Below are 19,492 nucleotides of genomic sequence, written 5' to 3'. Positions count from 1 at the left end.
AAAATAATTAAAATATATTGTTTTCATTGTGTAAATATGTTAAGCCATTTCATATAATGATATCAGATTCTGCATATACCCCCATCAACGATGAAACTTCTATCTAATAAAGCCATGTTCTAAAAGAATTTGATAAAAATTCCACATATATTAGTAATGGTGACATAATAGCGATACTCCCATTAAAGTAAGAAAAAGCAAAGCAGGGAAAAAAATGGGCCTATAATCACGTTTCCTCAATTCTGAAATCTATAAAGCTCTAAAAATCTGAAATCTTTTTTTCATTTGGCAGCACAACCTGAACTGAATTAGTCATTTTTATGCTGCTTATTATAAATATTTATATATTTTGTTGCAGAAACAATGTGTTTCATTATGAGAATCCAACTATCTTCTATTAAATAAGACACTAATTGTTTCTATTAAGCAAAAACAAAAAAATAAATGTGCAAAACTGAGGGCACATTATGGATGTAATGTGATTGACCATCTATTGTTAATGGTCGAAGCTGGTAATCAGGATGTAGGAGGGCTGGCATTATATTAGGTTTCTTCTGTGTGGATTTATAAATAAATAAAAAGTCAATAAATACAATGGGCACCTGAGTGACTCAGTCTGTTAAGCATCTGACTTCAGCTTAGGTCATGATCTCGGGTTCATGGGTTCAGGCTCCACAGTGGGCTCTCCACTGTCTGCACAGAACTCACTTCAGATCCTCTATGACCCTCTCTCTCTGCCCCTCCATTTTTTGCTCTCTCTCTCAAAAATAAACAAACATTTTGGGGTGCCTGGGTGGCTAAGTAGGTTAAGCGTCCAACTTCGGCTCAGGTTATGGTGGGTGTGAGCCCCAAGTTGGGTCTGTGCTGACAGCTCAGAGCCCAGAACCTGCTTTGGATTCTGTGTCTTCCTCTTTCTCTGCCCCTTCCACACTGGTGTTGTCTCTCTCTCTCTCTGTCTCTCAAAAATAAACATTAAAAAATTAAAAAAAATACTTTAAAAAGTTAACAAGCAGAAAGGTAATAAGGTGAATAATAAACATTAAAAACATAATAAAAATGAAACCAAACAAGTTAAAGAAGATTGAGAAATTTTACAAGAATTATCTTCAGCCATAAGGTGCTCTAGTCATATTTATTTACAATAAGTACTGCTCTACTTATGAAATGTCCTAAAATTAGATTTCTTTTTATCATCATTTTCTATTATTTCAAACTTCTTCCTCCAAATTTTGTTCACAAATTGTAATTTACGATAAGTAAAATCAGTTTACCTTTTGGTTTTTGGATTCCTACCATATGAAAGAGGTAGAGATGAGGAAAAGGGATCATTTAGAACAAAAAGAAAAGAAACTACAAAAATATAAGAAATCCACAACTGGTTATAACCTAAATACGATAGAAAAATACAAAAAGGAAAGATTTCTGCAAGCATAAAGATGAGATAGAGCTTTGTGTAGATGAGTAACACTTCCCAAAAAAGTAGGAAGGAAGAAATAAAAGAAGGAAATCTCCCTCAAACCCTTCCTAGATGTTTAAATATTAAGTCATTTTCTTTGAGAGAGAAAGAGAAAGAAAGAGAGAGAGAAGAGCAAGCAAAGGAGAGGGACAGAAGGAGGGAGAGTATCTTAAGCAGGTTACACACTCAGCACAGATCCTGATGTGGGGCTCAATCCCACGACCCTTGGATCATGACCTGAGCCGAAAAGAAGAATCAGACTCTCAGTTGACTGAGACACCCAGGTATCCCAAATATGATGTCATCTTTAAAAACTGATTTTTCTTACTACTTGTTTCTTTCCTCAGGCTGCAATATCAATGTGGTCAGCAAGTAGAAGAGAAGGGACAGAGGAAGATGAAGAGCGAATGAGAAAGGAGAAGGGAGAAGTAAGAGGGGGAGGAATAGGAGGAGAAAGAAAAGAATGGGGAAGAATAAAGATAATAAAAATTTTTATTTATCAGATGTGGAAAATGAGGCAAATGAAGGTTAAGCAAAGAAAAAAGGGGGTGGGGAGGCTTTTATTCTTAGTTATCAGCATCAAGTGGTTGATCATATATTCAAAAGTAAAGTTCTAACTAAAGAAACTGTCCTCCCTACATTCAAGTGAAGTACGTATCAATATTCATATTCGGCTGATGTCCTCCGTCTATGAAATGAAGAAAACTAATCCATTGTGATGAAAACTGACATTCTGAAAAGAAAATTTCTTTTCTGATTAAAGATGAAAAAGAAAAGTTTCCTACACAGAAGTGGGGAAATAACATTACCCTGAGTTGTCTTTGTCAATTCAGTTGTTAGTGGAATCTTAGTTGTAAAGAATTCTCGGGTGGATTGTTCTGTTTCTGCTGGGGAAAAACAGAGGAAGGTGACTGGCTTTAAATAATTATCACCATGAACTTGTCAAAAAACCCACACTTTTTTCCCACCCCATGCAGTGAAAAAAAGGAAACTGCATTTATAAGTATGCCTAGTCATCATAATATTTTAAGGTTAAAGGTACATTTTAATAACTAATTTATTCTATTTACTATTGCACTATTATGTTAATAGTAATTATAAGGATTTTCAAAAGCTTTCAGTTCACAATTATTGTTTCATGACCCTAGACATGGCTGTTCTTGAATTGTGCCTGTTAACTGTTTTTATATATTATTGCCTTCATGCCTCCTCTCTATCCCATAAACTCCATAAGTTATTTACGGGAGCTGGAAAAGAAATACGTATTATGAAAAGAGGTACATTTATGCCATGTAGGAATAAACATTCTTCTACTTATGTCACGCAAGAATCAAAGTTGGGTTATTGACATAGACACATTTCTCCTGACAAAATAAAATAAGTGTAGCAATACTTCTACACCAATATTAATTTGTGTTGTCACAGCATCATATAGACATAGAAATTTACATTGTTCACTTTGCCACACGCTGTATCCAAGGAAATACTGGGTACATATAATAAATGGTCATCTTTTCTGCCCTGCTTTGTAATCTGGCTTTTGCTCATAACAGAGATACTTGTGAGTTGGCAGCTAATGGTTCCTGCTTCAATAAACCGAGATGCATTTAAACAAATGAGGTGTAGAAGATAGATAATTAGTATATCTAGCAGTGGTTCTTGAAAAGTACTTTTAGCTTTGCCATCATGGGTGATGTTCACTTCAAAGGCCATGGCTAGAATATATGAGTATTTGGAAATTAGGGTGTATTTTCTCAGTTTAAAATTATTTTCCTTCAAAAATGATTTCATTTGGAAATGCAATCAGTAACTTCATCTCAGTAGACACACACAAAGGATAGGTTTATTTGAAAAGGGGCATAGGGAAGAAAATAAGGCCAGTGATTTAAACACAGCCACATGGGATGTAGCTTGGACAGGGCAGAGGAACCAGCAAAAAAAACCTCAAAAAACAAAAAACAAAACACCCTGTGAACTCTTGTTTTCTGATTTATTTTCAGTTGGAGGTCAGGCAAAGTGGGGTTTCCCATGCAGTGAATACACTGGGGCTGAACTCCTTGAAAACATGGCAGAGTTCATCCCCACCAACCTTCCTGTTGCTTCTATCTATCCTTGTTTTTTCCAGGTGACTCACATGCCCATAAGATTAGCCTGACTACCATTCTCCACACTGCCTCTCTCCCATCTGTCTTTAACCTGAAAGGACATTTCACATCTTTAACTTCAACTCTCAACCCAATTTGAAAATCCAGGGTAAATGTCACCTCCTCTGTGAAGCCTCCTCTGATGCACCTGGTGGTTTGTTTGTTTAGCATGTACCTTATTTCTCTGTCACACTCACTGTATGAGCAATACTGGGGTGAATCCCAGGAGCTCTGGTCACTGAGTATGTGGGTTCCAATCCAGCTTTGACATTAGCTGTGTGACTCGGCCAAATTTTCAAATATCTCTATGCCCCAATTTTCTAATGTGTAAAATGGGGCAAGTAATACCAAGTTATGTGATTCAAATTAAAACAAGAAAAACTTCCAAACTCTTTCTATGACTAGCATTACCTTGATTCTCAAATCAGACAAAGATCCAACTAAAAAGGAGAATTGCAGACCAATATCCTGATGAATATGGATGCATAAATCCTCAACAAGATATGAGCCAACCGGATCCAAAAATACATTAAAAGAATTATTCACCATGACTAAGTGGAATTTATCTGGGATGCAGGGCTGGTTCAATATCCGCAAAACAATCAATGTGATACATCACATCAATAAAAGAAAGGACAAGAACCACAGGATCGTCTCAATAGATTCAGAGAAAGCATTTGATAAAATATAGCATCCTTTCTTGATAAAAAAAAATACCCTTAAGAAAGTAGGGATAGAGGGATCATACCTCAAGATCATAAAAGTCATATATCTGCTAATATCATCCTCAATGGGAAAAAACTGAAAGCTTTCCCCCTAAGGTCAGGAACACAAAAGGGATGTCCACTCTCACCACTGAATTCAACACCACATTGGAAGTCTTAGCTTCAGCCATAAGCCAACACAAAGGAATAAAAAGCATCCACATCAGTCAGGAGGAAGTCACTCTTCACAGATGACATGATAATCTCTATAGAAAACTCAAAAGATTCCACCAAAAAAATGCTAGAACTGATCCAAGAATTCAGCAAAGTTGCAGGATATGAAATCAATGCACAGAAATCAGTTGCATTACTATATACCAATAATGATACAGAAAGAGAAATCAAGGATTCGATCCCATTTACAATTGGGCCAAAAGACATAAAACACCTAGGAATAAATCTAACCAAAGAGGTTAAAATTCTAAACACTGAAACTATAGAAAGCTTATGAAAGAAACTGAAGAAGACACACACACACACAAAGAAAAATATTCCATGCTCCTGGATTGGAAGAACAAACATGGTTAAAATGTTGACACTACCCAAAGCAATCTACATATTCAATGAAATCCCTATCAGAATAACACTAGCCTTCTTTACAGAGCTAGAACAAACAATCCTAAAATTTGTATAGAACCAGAAAAGACCCAAGAATAGCCAAAACAATCTTGAAAAAGAAAACCGAAGCTGGAGGCATCACATTCTCGGACTTCAAGACGTATTACAAAGCTTTAATCATCAAGATAATATGGTACTGGCACAAAAACAGACACTCAGATCAATGCAACAGAATGGACCCACAAACATATGGCCAACTAATCTTTGACAAAGCAGGAAAGAATATCCAATGGAATAAAGACAACCTCTTCAGCAAATGGTACTGGGAAAACTGGACAGAGACATGAAAAAAATGAACCCAGATTGTATTCTTACACCATACACAAAAATAAACTCAAAATGGACGAAAGATCTAAACATAAGACAGGAAGCCATCAAAATCCTAGAGGATAAAGCAGGCAAAAGTCTCTTTGACCTCGGCTGCAGCAACTTCTTACTCAACATGTCTCTGGAGGCAAGAGAATCAAAATGAAGTATTGGGAGCTCTTCAAAATAAAAAGCTTCTGCACAGTGAAGGAAACAATCAGCAAAACTAAAAGGCAACCAACAGAATGGGAGAAGATATTTGCAAATGACATACCAGATAAAGGGTTAGTATCCAAAATCTATAAAGAACTTTTCAAACTTGACACCCCAAAAACAAATAAGCCAGTGAAGAAATGGGCAAAAGACATGAATAGGCACTTCTATAAAGAAGATATCCAGATGCCTAACAGACACAAGAATTAATGCTCAACATCACTCATCATCAGGGAAATACAAATTATAACCACACTGAGATTCCACCTCACACCTGTCAGAATGGCTAACATTAACAACTCAGACAACATTAGATGTTGAGGAGGATGCAGAGAAAAAGGATTTCTTTGGCACTACTGATAGGAATGCAAACTAGTGCAGCCACTCTGGAAAACAGTATGGAGGTTCCTCAAAAATTAAAAATAGAACTACCCTATAATCCAGCAATTGCACTACTAGGTATTTATCCAAAGGATACAGGTGTGCTGTTTCAAAGGGGCACATGCACCCCAATGTTTATAGCAGTGCTACTGACAATAGCCAAAGTATGGAAAGACCCAAATGTCCATCAATGGATGAATGAATAAAGATGTGGTATGTGTATACAATGGAGTATTACCCAACAATGAAAAAGAATGAAACCTTGCCATTTGCAATTACGTGGATGGAACTGGAACTGGAGGGTATTATGCTAAGTGAAATTAGTCAGAGAAAGACAAATATCATATGACCTCACTTATATGAGGAATTTAAGATACAAAACAGATAAACATACGGGAAGGGAAGCAAAAATAATATAAAAAACAGGGAGGGGGACAAAACATAGAAGACTCTTAAATATAGAGAACAGAGGGTTGTTGGAGGGGTCATGGGAGGGGGATGGTTGAAATGGGTATGGGGCATTAGGAAATCTACTTCTGAAATCATTGTTGTGCTATATGCTAATTAACTTGGATGTACATTAAACAATAAATACATTTTAAAAATAAAAACCCATACACATAGCCCATTACTAAATCCTGTGTTCATATTAGATGCTGAACTTGCTAGGGTAAGGATTCACTCTCAAAACAATTTCTTTTTTGGAATTTCTGTTGCTTAGCATTTCACTTAGCACCCATAAAATACTCTGTAAATATTAGATGAAACTTTTCTTTCCAAAGGCAGCTATAAATATGGATAAAGCAACCAAAAAGTATACAATTGATATACTTTAGGAGCATTCTTTTTAAAGCAGTTAAAATTTTATCAGGATGTTTTAAAATGTTCTCATTTTTTATTAAAAATCAAAATAACTTTTTAAAGGACAAGTATACAGTTAATGTAAAAGAATCAAATGAAATGGATATTTTTTATAATGATAGAAAAAGACCCTCTATTGTTTGGAAACATCCCATGAACACAACGTACATATGGTTACCTCAAGGGCAATCCCTAAAATGTAGGTCCTCCTTGGACTGAAATCTGAAAACAAAACTTACCCAGAGTGCTTTGCAATTCCTCCTGACTAGTACTTGGTGAAATCATAGGTATAAAAGGGCTGCCTCGTGTCTCTAAAGGAACTGGAAAAAAAAAAAAAATAGGAGTGGTATCAATCTTGAGATGTGAAATCCAGCACCAAGCCAGAATGATATTACACGAGTTTCCTTCGTTTGAAACAGAAAAAGGAAGAAATTAGGTGGATCATGAAGAAGAGAGTTAGGTGTACACAGAACCTTCATGGAAATGACTGAAATATAATAATAATGGTTCTCAACTGTTTGTTGTTGTTGTTCTTTCCTACCAGGATAGATAAGAAATAACAGTCAATGTTTGACATGCTCTATGACCACTCCTGGTTAAGATGGAATAGAAGTTAGAAACAGTCGTGGTCTGTCAGCTGTGGTGTGTGCGCTCTCTCTCTCTCTCTCTCTCTCTCTCTCTCTCTCTGTGTGTGTGTGTGTGTGTGTGTGTGTGTTCATATTAGATGCTAAACTTGCTAGGGTAAGAATTCACCAAGAGAACATACAGGATTACAAAATGAGTGAAAAATATTCATTATTGTAGTGGTTATCTGGAGTCTCCTCAAGTTTATTTTTAAAAATAGACCATTGGCAAATTTCAGTATTTTGACAGATATTAATAATAATTACTTGCCAGAACTTTTCATAACTGGTCACATGCTAGTGTGTTGTAACACTACAGCTGAGAACCATTGAAACTGCAGAAAATATTAACTCGATGGACATGAGCATGTAGAATCATTCTGAGCATGGAAATACAGAGGCAGGTAGGTGAAGAAGAACTCAGCAGTAAGCTGTCTTAAGTTGGTCTTCAGAGCAAGGCCTTTAAAACAGTGAAACCATTGCTTTTTTATTTTGGAAAGAGTAGGAGTAATGACAATGAGATGATGAAATGGATTAAGAAGACACGATGTTCAATATGATAAGTTGAGAAAGACCTGCAATTTGTAGCAAAGAAAACAATTAGAGTTGGTTGATAGGGGAAAACCATTACCTATTGTTGTCTCTGGTGGATCGATTCTAAAGGTAACAGGTTGCAGAACTAGGCCAAAAGCAAACCGAGGAAATATATTTATAAGAATTTACTACCTGGTTAAGTAAACATCATTTCTGTGTTTCTATATGCTTCCATCTGAACATTTAAACATTCTCAAAGAATCACAATAAGTATGAGAAATTTCTGCATATTAGATGCCACTTAGGAAACTTAGTATGGCTAAAACATTAAAGATAGCATTCATTCACTATGACATTGAGGACAATTTTTGAGTAGGCATGCACATTTTTGACACAGTACACCCACAGTGGAATGGAGTTATATTTGCATTTTGAAAGAATGTAAAAAAGTGGTTGGCCCAGTTAATAAATATGTTTTATAATTTTAGTATGATCTCCTTTTAAATGGAAACACTTCCAGGGAAAATAAACTAATTATATACTATTCCCTCATGTTAATCAGAGAAAATAAATTCAAGCAATTCATCAGATTAAATCTTCACAACAAAGAAATACACATTTTGTATCTATAATTTTCTCCAAATTTGTTTCACAATTATTAAAAAATATATTTACCTCAAGAACATTTTTTTTTTTTTAAAGATGCTTCCTAGCTGGGGAAACAAAGTAATTTATTTACCAGGTTCATGCTGAGAGACTTCAGGCTCTGGTTTTGGGGTAAGGAGCACATCTCTTGGAACTGAAAGAAAAAGATTATAAAACACTGTACTCTAAATGTCACATCTGGAGCGAAATGAAACCCACAAATACAATATCCTGAAAAACATGAATAAAGCAATGATATTTTCACAACGGCTAAAGAGTAAAAAGCCAAGAACATGACTGATATTTTCAAAATATAAAAAAAGTTACTTGTATGAGGAAGGTTCTGGTGGTCATTAAAATTGGTCACAGTACATTGTGAAGCCTCTCTTGGGGAAAAGAAAAGAGGAAATAATGAATGTCATTAAATAAGAGAAGGTGGTTCCGTTGGTAGAGCATGTGACTCTTGATCTCAGAGTTATAGGTTCGAGTCCCATGTTGGCTATAGATCTTATTACTTAAAAATAAAATCCTAAAATAAAAAGAAAACCAGAAAGTCAGCTTTTGGTTGATGTGGTTAGCTGCCATTTGATATTCATGCTAAGAGTCCACTAAGAGCAATAGCAAATACATTGCCCTAGATAATGTAGGCATAAATGGCCTGCAAATTAAGGGAGACAGCAAGAAAGACAAATTCTTGAAGATCTAAGAGGAGAACAAGGTTTTATTCTGAAAGGCACTAACAGTTATTACCAGGAGAAAATGGAACAAGAAGAAACTGCTCATCATTAGAAGATACTACATATAAAGTTTAGGAGAATGCTTGTTACATAGTAAATGCTAGATAAATGTTGCCATTTTTGTCATTCTTAGTGATGTGGCTCCAGGTATATTAGGTTTCAAGGTCTCCTGACAGATAAAAGAATGACAACTAAGGACAAAAATGTCAGCTAAAAGAGACCTACTTAGAGTCGGTCTCTTATATCCAGTACATTTTTTAACATCTGTTCCCAGTTCTATTTTGGTGAAATAAAATAGTAGGCTGGGAATTTGATGCCTTAATTTTCACTAAGGAAAATGCCAAGGTAATTTGTTTATTATTATTATAGATTTATATATTCTTTCTAAGAACAAGGCAAAGTGCTTCTTTGGCTCAGTTTCCCCACAAAGAGGTCCTTCTCAGACCTACTATCTTGCTGAAAGGTTTTCATTCTACACTGAAGATTTGGTAAGTACCAGTGTCCCTTTGGTAGATACTGTTGTTTTCTTGTATCTTAAATGATACTGGGGAAAAAATTAGGATTCGGGCTAGAATTCTACCTCAGGAAAGCCAAGGAAAACTTTTGCTCCATGAGGTGGCCAAGCACCACTTTACCATTAGTGTAGAAAAAGGTTATATTAGGTTATAGACACTCTCTCTTAACTGCTTTACAGGATCATATTTAACTTACATATCACATGTGTTCTTAGTCTAGGCCACAAAATCCCAATGATGTTATAGTTGTAGAATTTGGTACATTGAGTAGAATCTTGACTGAGAAACTTTATGAGCTAAAAGGTAACATCCCCAGGAACTTGAAAATTTGAATTACTAATTTGTTTAATGTTTATTCATTTATTTTACAGAGAGATAGATAGAGAGAAGAAGGGAGGGAGGGAGGGAGGGAGATACAGAATCGAAGCAATCTCCAGACTCCAAGCTATCAGCACAGAGCCTGATGTGGGGCTCGAACCCATGAACCATGAGATTATGACCTGAGCCAAAATCAGACACATAACTGACTGAGCCACCGAGACACTCCTGAATTTTTTGAAGAAAAAAAAAAAACCTCAAAAAGATCAGTGGTCAATAAAAATAGAGAAAACTTACCACAATAGTGAATGTTTGACCTTTGCTATGTAGTATTTTTGAGGATTTGAATGGTAAAATATGAGAAATTTCCAGTTGTAAATCTAAATGTTTATCTGGTGAGTGAAAGACTGATTTGGCTCTGTGAAGATCATGGCTATATAAAGCAGCCTGTAGTTTATAAATACCCTAATTGGCTACGGTTCTAAACTACAGAGGACCTGGGATTAAGTAGAGGCTGAGAAGAAACGTGCTATCAATAAATCCACCATATACTGTAAATACATTACTTGCTGCCTGCTTTAGTTTACTGAGGAATGTAGGCAGGGGTAATGTGGATTCCTGCTGCTGCAATTGGCACTTTTTAACCATGAAGTGATGATTTAATAAACTGTCACTGCAGACTTTCTAAAGCAGGTGAAACCAGTGGAAAGGAATAGAAATATTCATAGCAAAGGGATATGAATCATTCTCTTGGTTAACTGCAGCTCCAAGAAATGAAGACTTTTTTTTTTTTTTTCCCATTTCCCTATGTGGCATACCTCCATATATATAATTTAACAAAAGCGTGATTCCTAAAATCTGAATCTTCAATGCGGCAGAAACTTAGTGTAAATAATGACAATTTATATGAAAAGGCAGTTTTGATTTCCTTATGTTAATATTTTTATAATACATGTAATTAATATATAATACTGTTATTATATTTAGACTCCATTATATCAACCAATTTATCACTTTTATTAACTAACCGACTATATTAACTGTCTTTTTAAATAAAGTACACCAATCCAAAGAAAAATTCAATGAAGGCAATTATGAATGGAAGTGTCTAATATGGACAAATCTACATCAATGTACATGAATGTTTCACTAGCGTAGATGAGAGAATTAATCTGTTATTCTCCAATAAAGGTGGTAGAATATGAAGTCTTCATGGGGTTTAGTCCTGCAGTAAGCTACAAAGAGACTGACTTGGAAAAGTAAAACATGTGGACTATCCACCATTTTCACCTCCACATTCTCTGTTCCTTTATCCTAACCTTGTACCCTTAGATTCCATCTAGGAGGATGCAGATCTCCCACCAGTTTGAAGGTCACTTTCTGAGCTTTACCTGTGCCACTGGGCCACCTTCTCTTCTAGGGGCTTCCATTATTTCTATTATCTTACATGTTTCTCCATTAGTCCATATTTCCATTTATCCATCATTTCCTCCCTCTTCACCTATTAAACAGTCCAAATGCTCCATTATCCTAAAAATAGTAATCATTTTCTTGATATGGCCTCTGCTTCAAACCATCCTTTCCTTGCTTGCTCTCATTCATACAATCAAAAAACGATTGGCCTTTGCATCCTGGTCTCTCAATTGTATCTTCATCTGCTGTGGTCTGGCTTCCACTTTACTGATCTCCTGCAACCATGGATCCACAATGCTCTATCCATAGCTCTCAAGTCCAAATGCTCTGAGGTCTTGAGACTTCAGAACTTTTATTAACTAATTAGACAGTTAAGGTCTTTTATTAACTAATTAGACAGCAAAACCTGACTAGACCAGACCTAAGGCTAATTATAATTTTTATTCTCTTTTATTTATACTACTTACTGAAAAAATATTCATGTATTTGGTATATGTTCCGTTTTAGCCTTTCTAAAATCTTAAAACTGCTGGATTTGAAGCATGGACCCACAGGTTTCAGATATGGGTTTCTAGATCTGCACTGTCAGGTCCAGCAGTTCCTCAAATTCCTCTCTACCTCACTTGTTGTTGATCACCCTTCCCTGCCTTGCCTCCTGAGGCCTTCCTTCCTGGTACTCTCCTGTATTTTTGGCACCAACTTCTGCTGGTTCGTCTTCCCCTATTCATTTCCTAATGTAACTGTCCCCCAAGTCTTTTACCTCTGACCTCTTATTTTCTCAGTCTATACTTTCTTTTGGATGATGTCATTCACCCACAAGATTTAAATAACCTTCTATATGTAGACAGGCGATTCCCAAAATCGATATCCCAAATCTTAACTTTGACTTAGAAATACAGAAATACATTTCAGCCCCCAGTTAGACATTCCCACTTGCAAGTTGTAGTGGTCCTCCAAACCCTTTATGTTTCCTGCCTTAGTAAATGGCGTTATCATCTACCATTTGTCCAAGCTAGAATCAACAGTGACATACTCCTCTCCATAGCCACATCTAGTCATTGCCTACATACTAATGATTCTGCCTCCAAAGGCATTTCATCATTATTCTCTCATTTACTAACTGCAAAAATGCTACAGTGAGGCTGTGAATTAAAATTTACCAGAGAGTAGTTACATGGAACATTTGTGAAGATTGCATAATTTGCTGAAATTTAGATTTTCTTCCTGGTTCACTTCCAATAACTGAAGTCTCTCCAAGTATCTGTGGGCCAGAAGAGTCACCATAAGCCAAGACAGCTCTTTGTTTAGAAATAGATCTACAAAGAAAGCCCAGCTCTGTTGATCTAGGTATCAGGGCCAGTCCTTTGCTGTGAATTTGAAATCCTTCTTTTAAGGCAGATCTGAAGAAAATCCAGTTCTGTTTTGGTTGTGGACATGGCATGTGGGCTCAATTTGTTTAGATTTCTCATTAAGTGTTAGAGAGATAATTCAACTGAGTGACTTGAAGATAGTTTTTGAAAGCCTAAGTGGATGAAACCTGTGTTGTACCTAGGAATCTATGAAAGGAAGAGATGGATTGCATATCTTAGACTGACTTGTTTGATACAGGTCTAAAAACTCCAGTTTGTTACCTCTGATATCTCTCAGAATAAATTTTGGGATAAACCTTGTGATAAAATATAACTCTTTCTTGGGATGCCCAGGTGGCTCAGTTGGTCGAGCATCCGACTTCAGCTCAGGTCATGATCTCAAGGTTTGTGAGTTCGAATTCTGCATTGGGCTCTGTGCTGTCAGTACAGAGCCTGGAGCCTGCTTTGGATTCTGTGTCTCCCTCTCTCTGTTTCTCTCTCTCTCGAAAATAAACAAACATTAAAAAAATATTAACTCTGTCTTGATTTCAGCAGTACATTTTACATTTTCTAACTTTTGCAGACCATCTATTTCTCTAGGATACAAGTACATATTAAATATATGTGTAATTTCCCCTCTGCTTTCTGAGATACAACCTATAGGGGCTGGTAAACTGGTCCTTGAGTTTGTTAGGATGTAAACTTGAGCCCAGATAGGACCAAGAAACTGAGCACAGCAGAACCTAGTCTGTTTGAACACTTGTGAGAAAACTGAAGATTATTCCTGTAAGCATCACACCCCTGGAGCAACAGCGGAGTCCCTGATGAATACAGTGGTGGCCCAGCACCGGGTTTAGAGCCGGAATTCTAGCTGAGCCTGTGGAATGGAGAGTCGACAGAATAAGCCCAATGGAGGCTCCAGAGGGCAGTTTGTGCTGTTGTCCCTGTGCTCAAATTCACAGGTTAGACTTCCTGTGAAAAATAAGGCATCGGTGGAATTAAGGAAAATATTTGGCATTTAAGAAGAAAAAAATTACATACTAGATATATTGGTTAATGAGATTAAGTCACATCAGGACCAACAACATTACTTTCTTTAACATGAAGGAAAAGCCAAAAAAATCACTCAAATCTACTGTTGTTATCATTAATGACTCCATTACTGTTACACTCTTTCCCTACAACTGAAAATAAGAAATTGAACTTTTGCAAGTGGAAAGACCTTTTGCAAGTTTTTTTCTTATTGGTGTCTGTAGTATTGGCTGTTGCATTTAGTGGTGTGAATTTAAATTCTAAACTTCCGGGCAAAGGAGCCTCTCTCTGGCCTACCACCACATGCAACCACCAGACTCCCACGGCAGCAGCAATACCACCTGCTTACAAATTGCAAGACATTTATAGCAAGTAAATTCAGGTTTCCTTCCAAAATGCCATCATTTCATGCTACAGCTTAGAAATCCTTTGCTTCTGGGAATGTTCCATAGGCTTCTAGGAGCATCCAGAAATTTATAATAATTGGACCATTAAAAAAGAATTTTAGCATTTCTTGGATCGCTTAGTTAAAAATTAGCTTGGTTTGGTTTATTAGAGAACTGTTCAGCTAATTGTGGCTTGTTAAGCTCACTCGAGGACCTAGAGAATTGGCAGCAAGACTCAGGGAATGTTTGGGTCCTTGCAGGTATAATATGAAATTATTTATTCCAGTAAATGGAAAAAAGACCTTCTCAGATAATAGGCAAGAAATGGATTTGTAGCTAAAGAAATGTTTTGTGTGAGTGAAAATTTTATTTCTCAACCTAAGCTATTGCTCCATGAACCGGTAAAATAGCATTTGACAGAAAAAACAAAAATAAACAAAAAACCTCAACGCTGGGTAGTGTAAAATTACTGAACTGAAGATAATGCAAAACACTTTTATCATTTTATGTGGTAAAAGTCTCAAATTCTTAATCTTATTTTGGTGAACCATTTGAACATAATACAGTTAGCATTGGTAGGTTTATTTTTGTTATATGAGAATATTAGTTCTAGAAGGAGGATTTACCCTTGGCATAATTTGCTGCCTTTTAACTGTATCAACAGGTTACTATATGAACACCTGGATAACGTATGAAGCCTCTGAGATGCTCATGCATTGGATGATTCAACATGGCATCTGAACATAAGTGAGGTATTGACCTCACATCTGTCAGATCTCAGGTATCATTACAGCAGAGTGTGACAGGAGAATGCATTTGGCTTAAAAATGAAATAATTCATTTACCAGGTGGAGTAGAGGACACTTCAGGACTTGGTGACGTTTTTGGCTTTGAAGTAACACGCTGGGGCACCTTACGAGCTGAAAGAGAGAACTCAGATCATGAGGCATTTTGTTTCAGCATCTCCCAGGCATGCTTAACATGTAAGATGTGACAGATTGTATCCCTGACCACTGATGAAAAAAAAGAAGTATTGAATTGGGAGTGAGATGGAAAAATAAACCTTAAGTTCTAAAAATTTATCAGTAAGAATTCTAGATACTTTAAGAAAAATGTTTTCTGAGAAACCACAAAATATGACTAAGCATAAGGGGAGGATGAATAAAGTTTTTTGTTTTTGAAATCTTTATTTCAGAAAAGATAGCAATTAAATTAATGCAAGAGCACTCTTCTGGATGTTTGTTTGACTCATCAAATCCACCCTCATGTCTTTCTGTGAAGATTAATTCAGTGAAGTCAGAGTACAAGCCAACGAAGCACGGATAAGCTTAAAGTCAGCTCTGCCAACAGCAAAAGAGAAGTAGAAAAGAATTGGAGTGAGTAGGCTTGCATTCCACACCCTCTGCCATTCTTAGTCCCCAAATCAATCTTTAAACTCACAACTGTTTCTTTGGAGTAAAGAGGTACTAATAGATACCAGAAAAAAAGGTCTAATTTATTTACAGCTCATTTTATAATTTCAAAAATGGTTTTATAAGGATTGTGCCCTTTGATCCTCACCATAATCATGGAAGAAAGGAATTATGACCTTCACTCACAGCTTGGCTTGGTGACTTTCTGCCTGAGGTTACACGGTAATAAATACCAGTGATGAGACTTGAACTGAATGTCGAGGTCTAGACATAAGTACTAGATGCAAACACTTGTACTTTCTAGATCCCAGTGCCGAGATCACATTTTAAGTTGTTTCTCATTTTTTAGGTGGAAATAATAAACCTGTCTTAACTCAAAGGGTGGTTTTGAGAATTACATGTGAAATGTCAAAATAATGCAAAAACTATATAAAAATTCTTTCCACTTCTAGATTTTTACAAATTTGACATTGATAGGTCTGTGTATATTCTGATTCTCATGTTGTTCATCTCTACATAAACCAGAAGCACCCATAGTTTTGACGGTTGTAAGATTTATCAGGATAAAATTAATAATGGGGTTGTTGACTATTACCTATAAACACAGGAATCTAAAAATCAAACCTTTATTCCATGACAAAATACTTTTGATGATTTGTTCCAAACTTTTTAATTCCACTTTGCCCTTAAATCTTGCCATCTAAGTATAAATAGGAAGAGAGATGGTATGCCCAATTATAACATTTCATTCTGAAAAAAGTAGCGGGTGGTCACACCGTGTTGCACTTAATGTTATACACACTGCTGTTGGGGATCCCTTTACAGTCTAACAATAATAATTTGCATTTGGTATTGTACACAGGACAGAACATTCTCTCACCCAGATGACCTTTTGAAATTTACATTAGCTAGTCAAGGTTAAGGGAGAAAGTACCAGCACTCGATTATTCATCTTTGAATGATTTAGTGATGCATATGTATACATACACAAACATTCCTAAGATTTATTCAGGAAGATCATTCTCTTGGGTAAGGGAATTCCTAATTTCACCCACTTTTAAGGGGAATAATTAGAATGCATTTACTTCTTCACAACTGACTTTCCAAATCGTTCTCTTAAGTGGCAAAGACAAGGCAGAAATATTTGGGTTGCAGTTACTTTCCATGGGAGATGCTGATGGGCTGAGAGTTGCCTCAGTTGGGACAGAATTAAGAGGCTGTCTTGTTATGGGTTGACAACCACTCTAAAATTTCAGGGTTAGAGAGTAGAATGCACTAATCATATGAATTTAGCCATTCTGAAGTCGCATATCTTGTTGAATAAAATTGGCTAAAGGTCTAAATAAAAATTAAACAAATTTGAATTTTAGAATAGGGGAAATTAGAGTAAGCCTCAGATTTACTACATGTATTTCTGTAAGTACAGAGTATACAGCTCAAAGGATAAAATGAGGTCTTCTTTGTTGCCTCATATCTCCTTTACTTTTAAAATTTTTACTAACCAGGAATTTATATTCCTGATGTCTTAACACTCAAGCACTTATTTTCCATCTTCTATTTTCCAACACTCATCAAGTTTTCATGCTTTCTTCTCTTCATTTCTCCTTTCTCTGCTACTTTTGTTCTATGCTTTACATTTAAATAAAAAGCTGACAGCTGCTTCTTCCCATGTGATTTTATCTGTTGAGTTTTTATGGTCAGATTTTAATTTTCTACCAATTTAATGTACTTGCTTTGCTTTTTTGTTCTTATTCTATTCATTAATGATTATTTACTAATCTTTGTTTTTCATAGTATTTATGTATTAATATTTCAAGTGTATTTATTATTATTATTTAAAATTTTACATTCCATGGAATTTTGGCCATGGTATTTTCATACACTATGTATCATACTCATATTATTTTCATAGCAAAGCTTTGGTAATTAACGAAAACACATTTAAAAATACATTAAAGCATATTTAAAATCATTAGCTAGATGTTGAACATAGAGCTGTGTTTTAAGAAATTTTCCTTTAAAGAAAAAAATGATAGGCCAAATTTCTCTTAGAATCAGATGTTAAAGACCATGCCCAAATCTACAGTTTTTTTTTCTCTTGGTAGGGATACTGACATATGATTAATGGATTAGTATTCAGAATTCAGAACTACTACCTTGATAAAGCATAATTTGATGCTGCTAACATTTCCCTTTCCCCAGACCATAAGTGGTAGTGAAGGCTTCTTTTCTAGCAAATTGAGTAGGTGCACCTTCATACATTTTGGAAGTAGACCATGCATAATTGGTATATTTAAATTTACATGATGAGCCTAGACTTAAAGTCCTTGACCACAGAAGGATGCAATTCTGTCTCACATCCCATGTCTGGTACACAGTCACAGAATGCAGTGAATAATTGTTGAATGACTAACTGATGAAAGGAATTAGTTAATCACTTAAGCACTGAGGAGTGATATAATTTGAAATTAGACAAAAGAGATGATCAATGACAACAGACCAAGTACATGCTTGGAGTAGGAACCAATGCTAGAAGTGTTCAGAAGAACTGAATGTATCATAATAACAGATGGATTGCAGAGGATAGGTGAGGAAGAGGAGTAAAAATTAGATTTAAAATACTGAGAACCTGCCATAGACATAAATGAGAAATTGAAAGGAGGAAAAGATGATGAACTTTGAGGCATGTCAAGTTGGGTAGCCCCAAGTAGAGATCCTCTGAGGAAGTTGGAGAAATTGGACAAAAATCTTGGTTGAGAAGTTAGGGTTAGATTTAACTATTTAAATAAGAGCCTCTTGAATAGACTGAAAAATAGTTTATAATGACTCTTGTTCGGGTCCTTATCACAATTTTACAGCAAAACAACCAAAGCAATAGTATATAATTATTATGTTATAGGAGAGAATATATATATATATATATATATATTACATATATATATATATATAAATCTTCATGAGATACTTTAAATAAAATCTACTGGAATTTAAAAATAATAGGTGATTGGCAGGGAGAAGGACATTCAAGGGCCATGGAAGGAACAGGTGTTCCCACAGTCAGAGAGGCAATGGAAATAAGCAGGCTACTCTGGAGAAATTCCATTCTTCTCCAGCTCCCTCTTCAATTAATGTAATAATAGGGAAGCTTTCTGGAATAAGCTATTCCAGTAACATACTTTTTGATGTTCAAAAATAAATGTAAATATTTTGTTTCAAAGGGAAACTTGTTTTACAAGAGTTAAAAACCAACTCCACTATATATCAATAGAGTAATTTCACTAATATCAAATTCTTCAGGCAAGAATATAAAATATGGTTTTACCTGGCTGTGTTTGTGGGATTCTTGGACGTGGAGATGTTTTTGGTTTGGGAGAAGCTCGCGGTGTCTGTTTGGGAGCTAAAAGAAAGAATATAGGTTTGTAGCTCTTGAGCGTGTCAAGAATCACAGTATCTAAGCCTGCAGAATCTCAAAGATGAAGACCTAAATACACAGCAGTTAATGCAATTAAAGCTTTCAAAGAACCACAAAATAAAGGGAAATAAATTTCTTATATTATTATAATGGAAAACAAAACAAGAAAGTACATTAAATGATATCTAAGATATTCAGCTGGCAAACAAAATATCCACTTCAAATACCTTTTGAAAGGTTAAAAAAATTTCATAATAACAAGAATTCATCCTTATTATAGGTTTATACTGTTTTACCAGAATATTTCAGTATAATATTTTAAGTGCAGATAAACACAATTTCTTCTAAAAACAAAGTTGGTATGTCACATTCT

The 19,492-nt window shown here is 35.6% G+C and overlaps 1 protein-coding gene across 1 annotated transcript in view; it reads right to left on the bottom strand.

Annotated features, from left to right (window-relative positions):
- Nucleotides 1–19,492, bottom strand: part of LOC120245096 (ABI family member 3 binding protein) — a 202,315-nt gene that overhangs the window by 58,740 nt on the left and 124,083 nt on the right. The window contains exons 50-55 of the mRNA XM_039251968.1: nucleotides 19,030–19,104; nucleotides 15,141–15,215; nucleotides 8,640–8,699; nucleotides 7,998–8,045; nucleotides 6,983–7,063; nucleotides 2,266–2,343 (exon numbers count right to left, since the gene is read on the bottom strand). Coding sequence (XP_039107899.1) covers nucleotides 2,266–2,343; nucleotides 6,983–7,063; nucleotides 7,998–8,045; nucleotides 8,640–8,699; nucleotides 15,141–15,215; nucleotides 19,030–19,104 — 417 coding nt within the window. The remainder of the gene's footprint in view (nucleotides 1–2,265; nucleotides 2,344–6,982; nucleotides 7,064–7,997; nucleotides 8,046–8,639; nucleotides 8,700–15,140; nucleotides 15,216–19,029; nucleotides 19,105–19,492) is intronic.

The sequence above is a fragment of the Hyaena hyaena genome, unplaced genomic scaffold (assembly GCF_003009895.1).
Source record: "Hyaena hyaena isolate Hyena2069 unplaced genomic scaffold, ASM300989v1 scaffold_407, whole genome shotgun sequence".
Lineage (NCBI taxonomy): Eukaryota > Metazoa > Chordata > Mammalia > Carnivora > Hyaenidae > Hyaena > Hyaena hyaena.
Note: the sequence above shows the minus strand (reverse complement) of the source record. Positions and strands in the feature narration are given on the sequence as shown.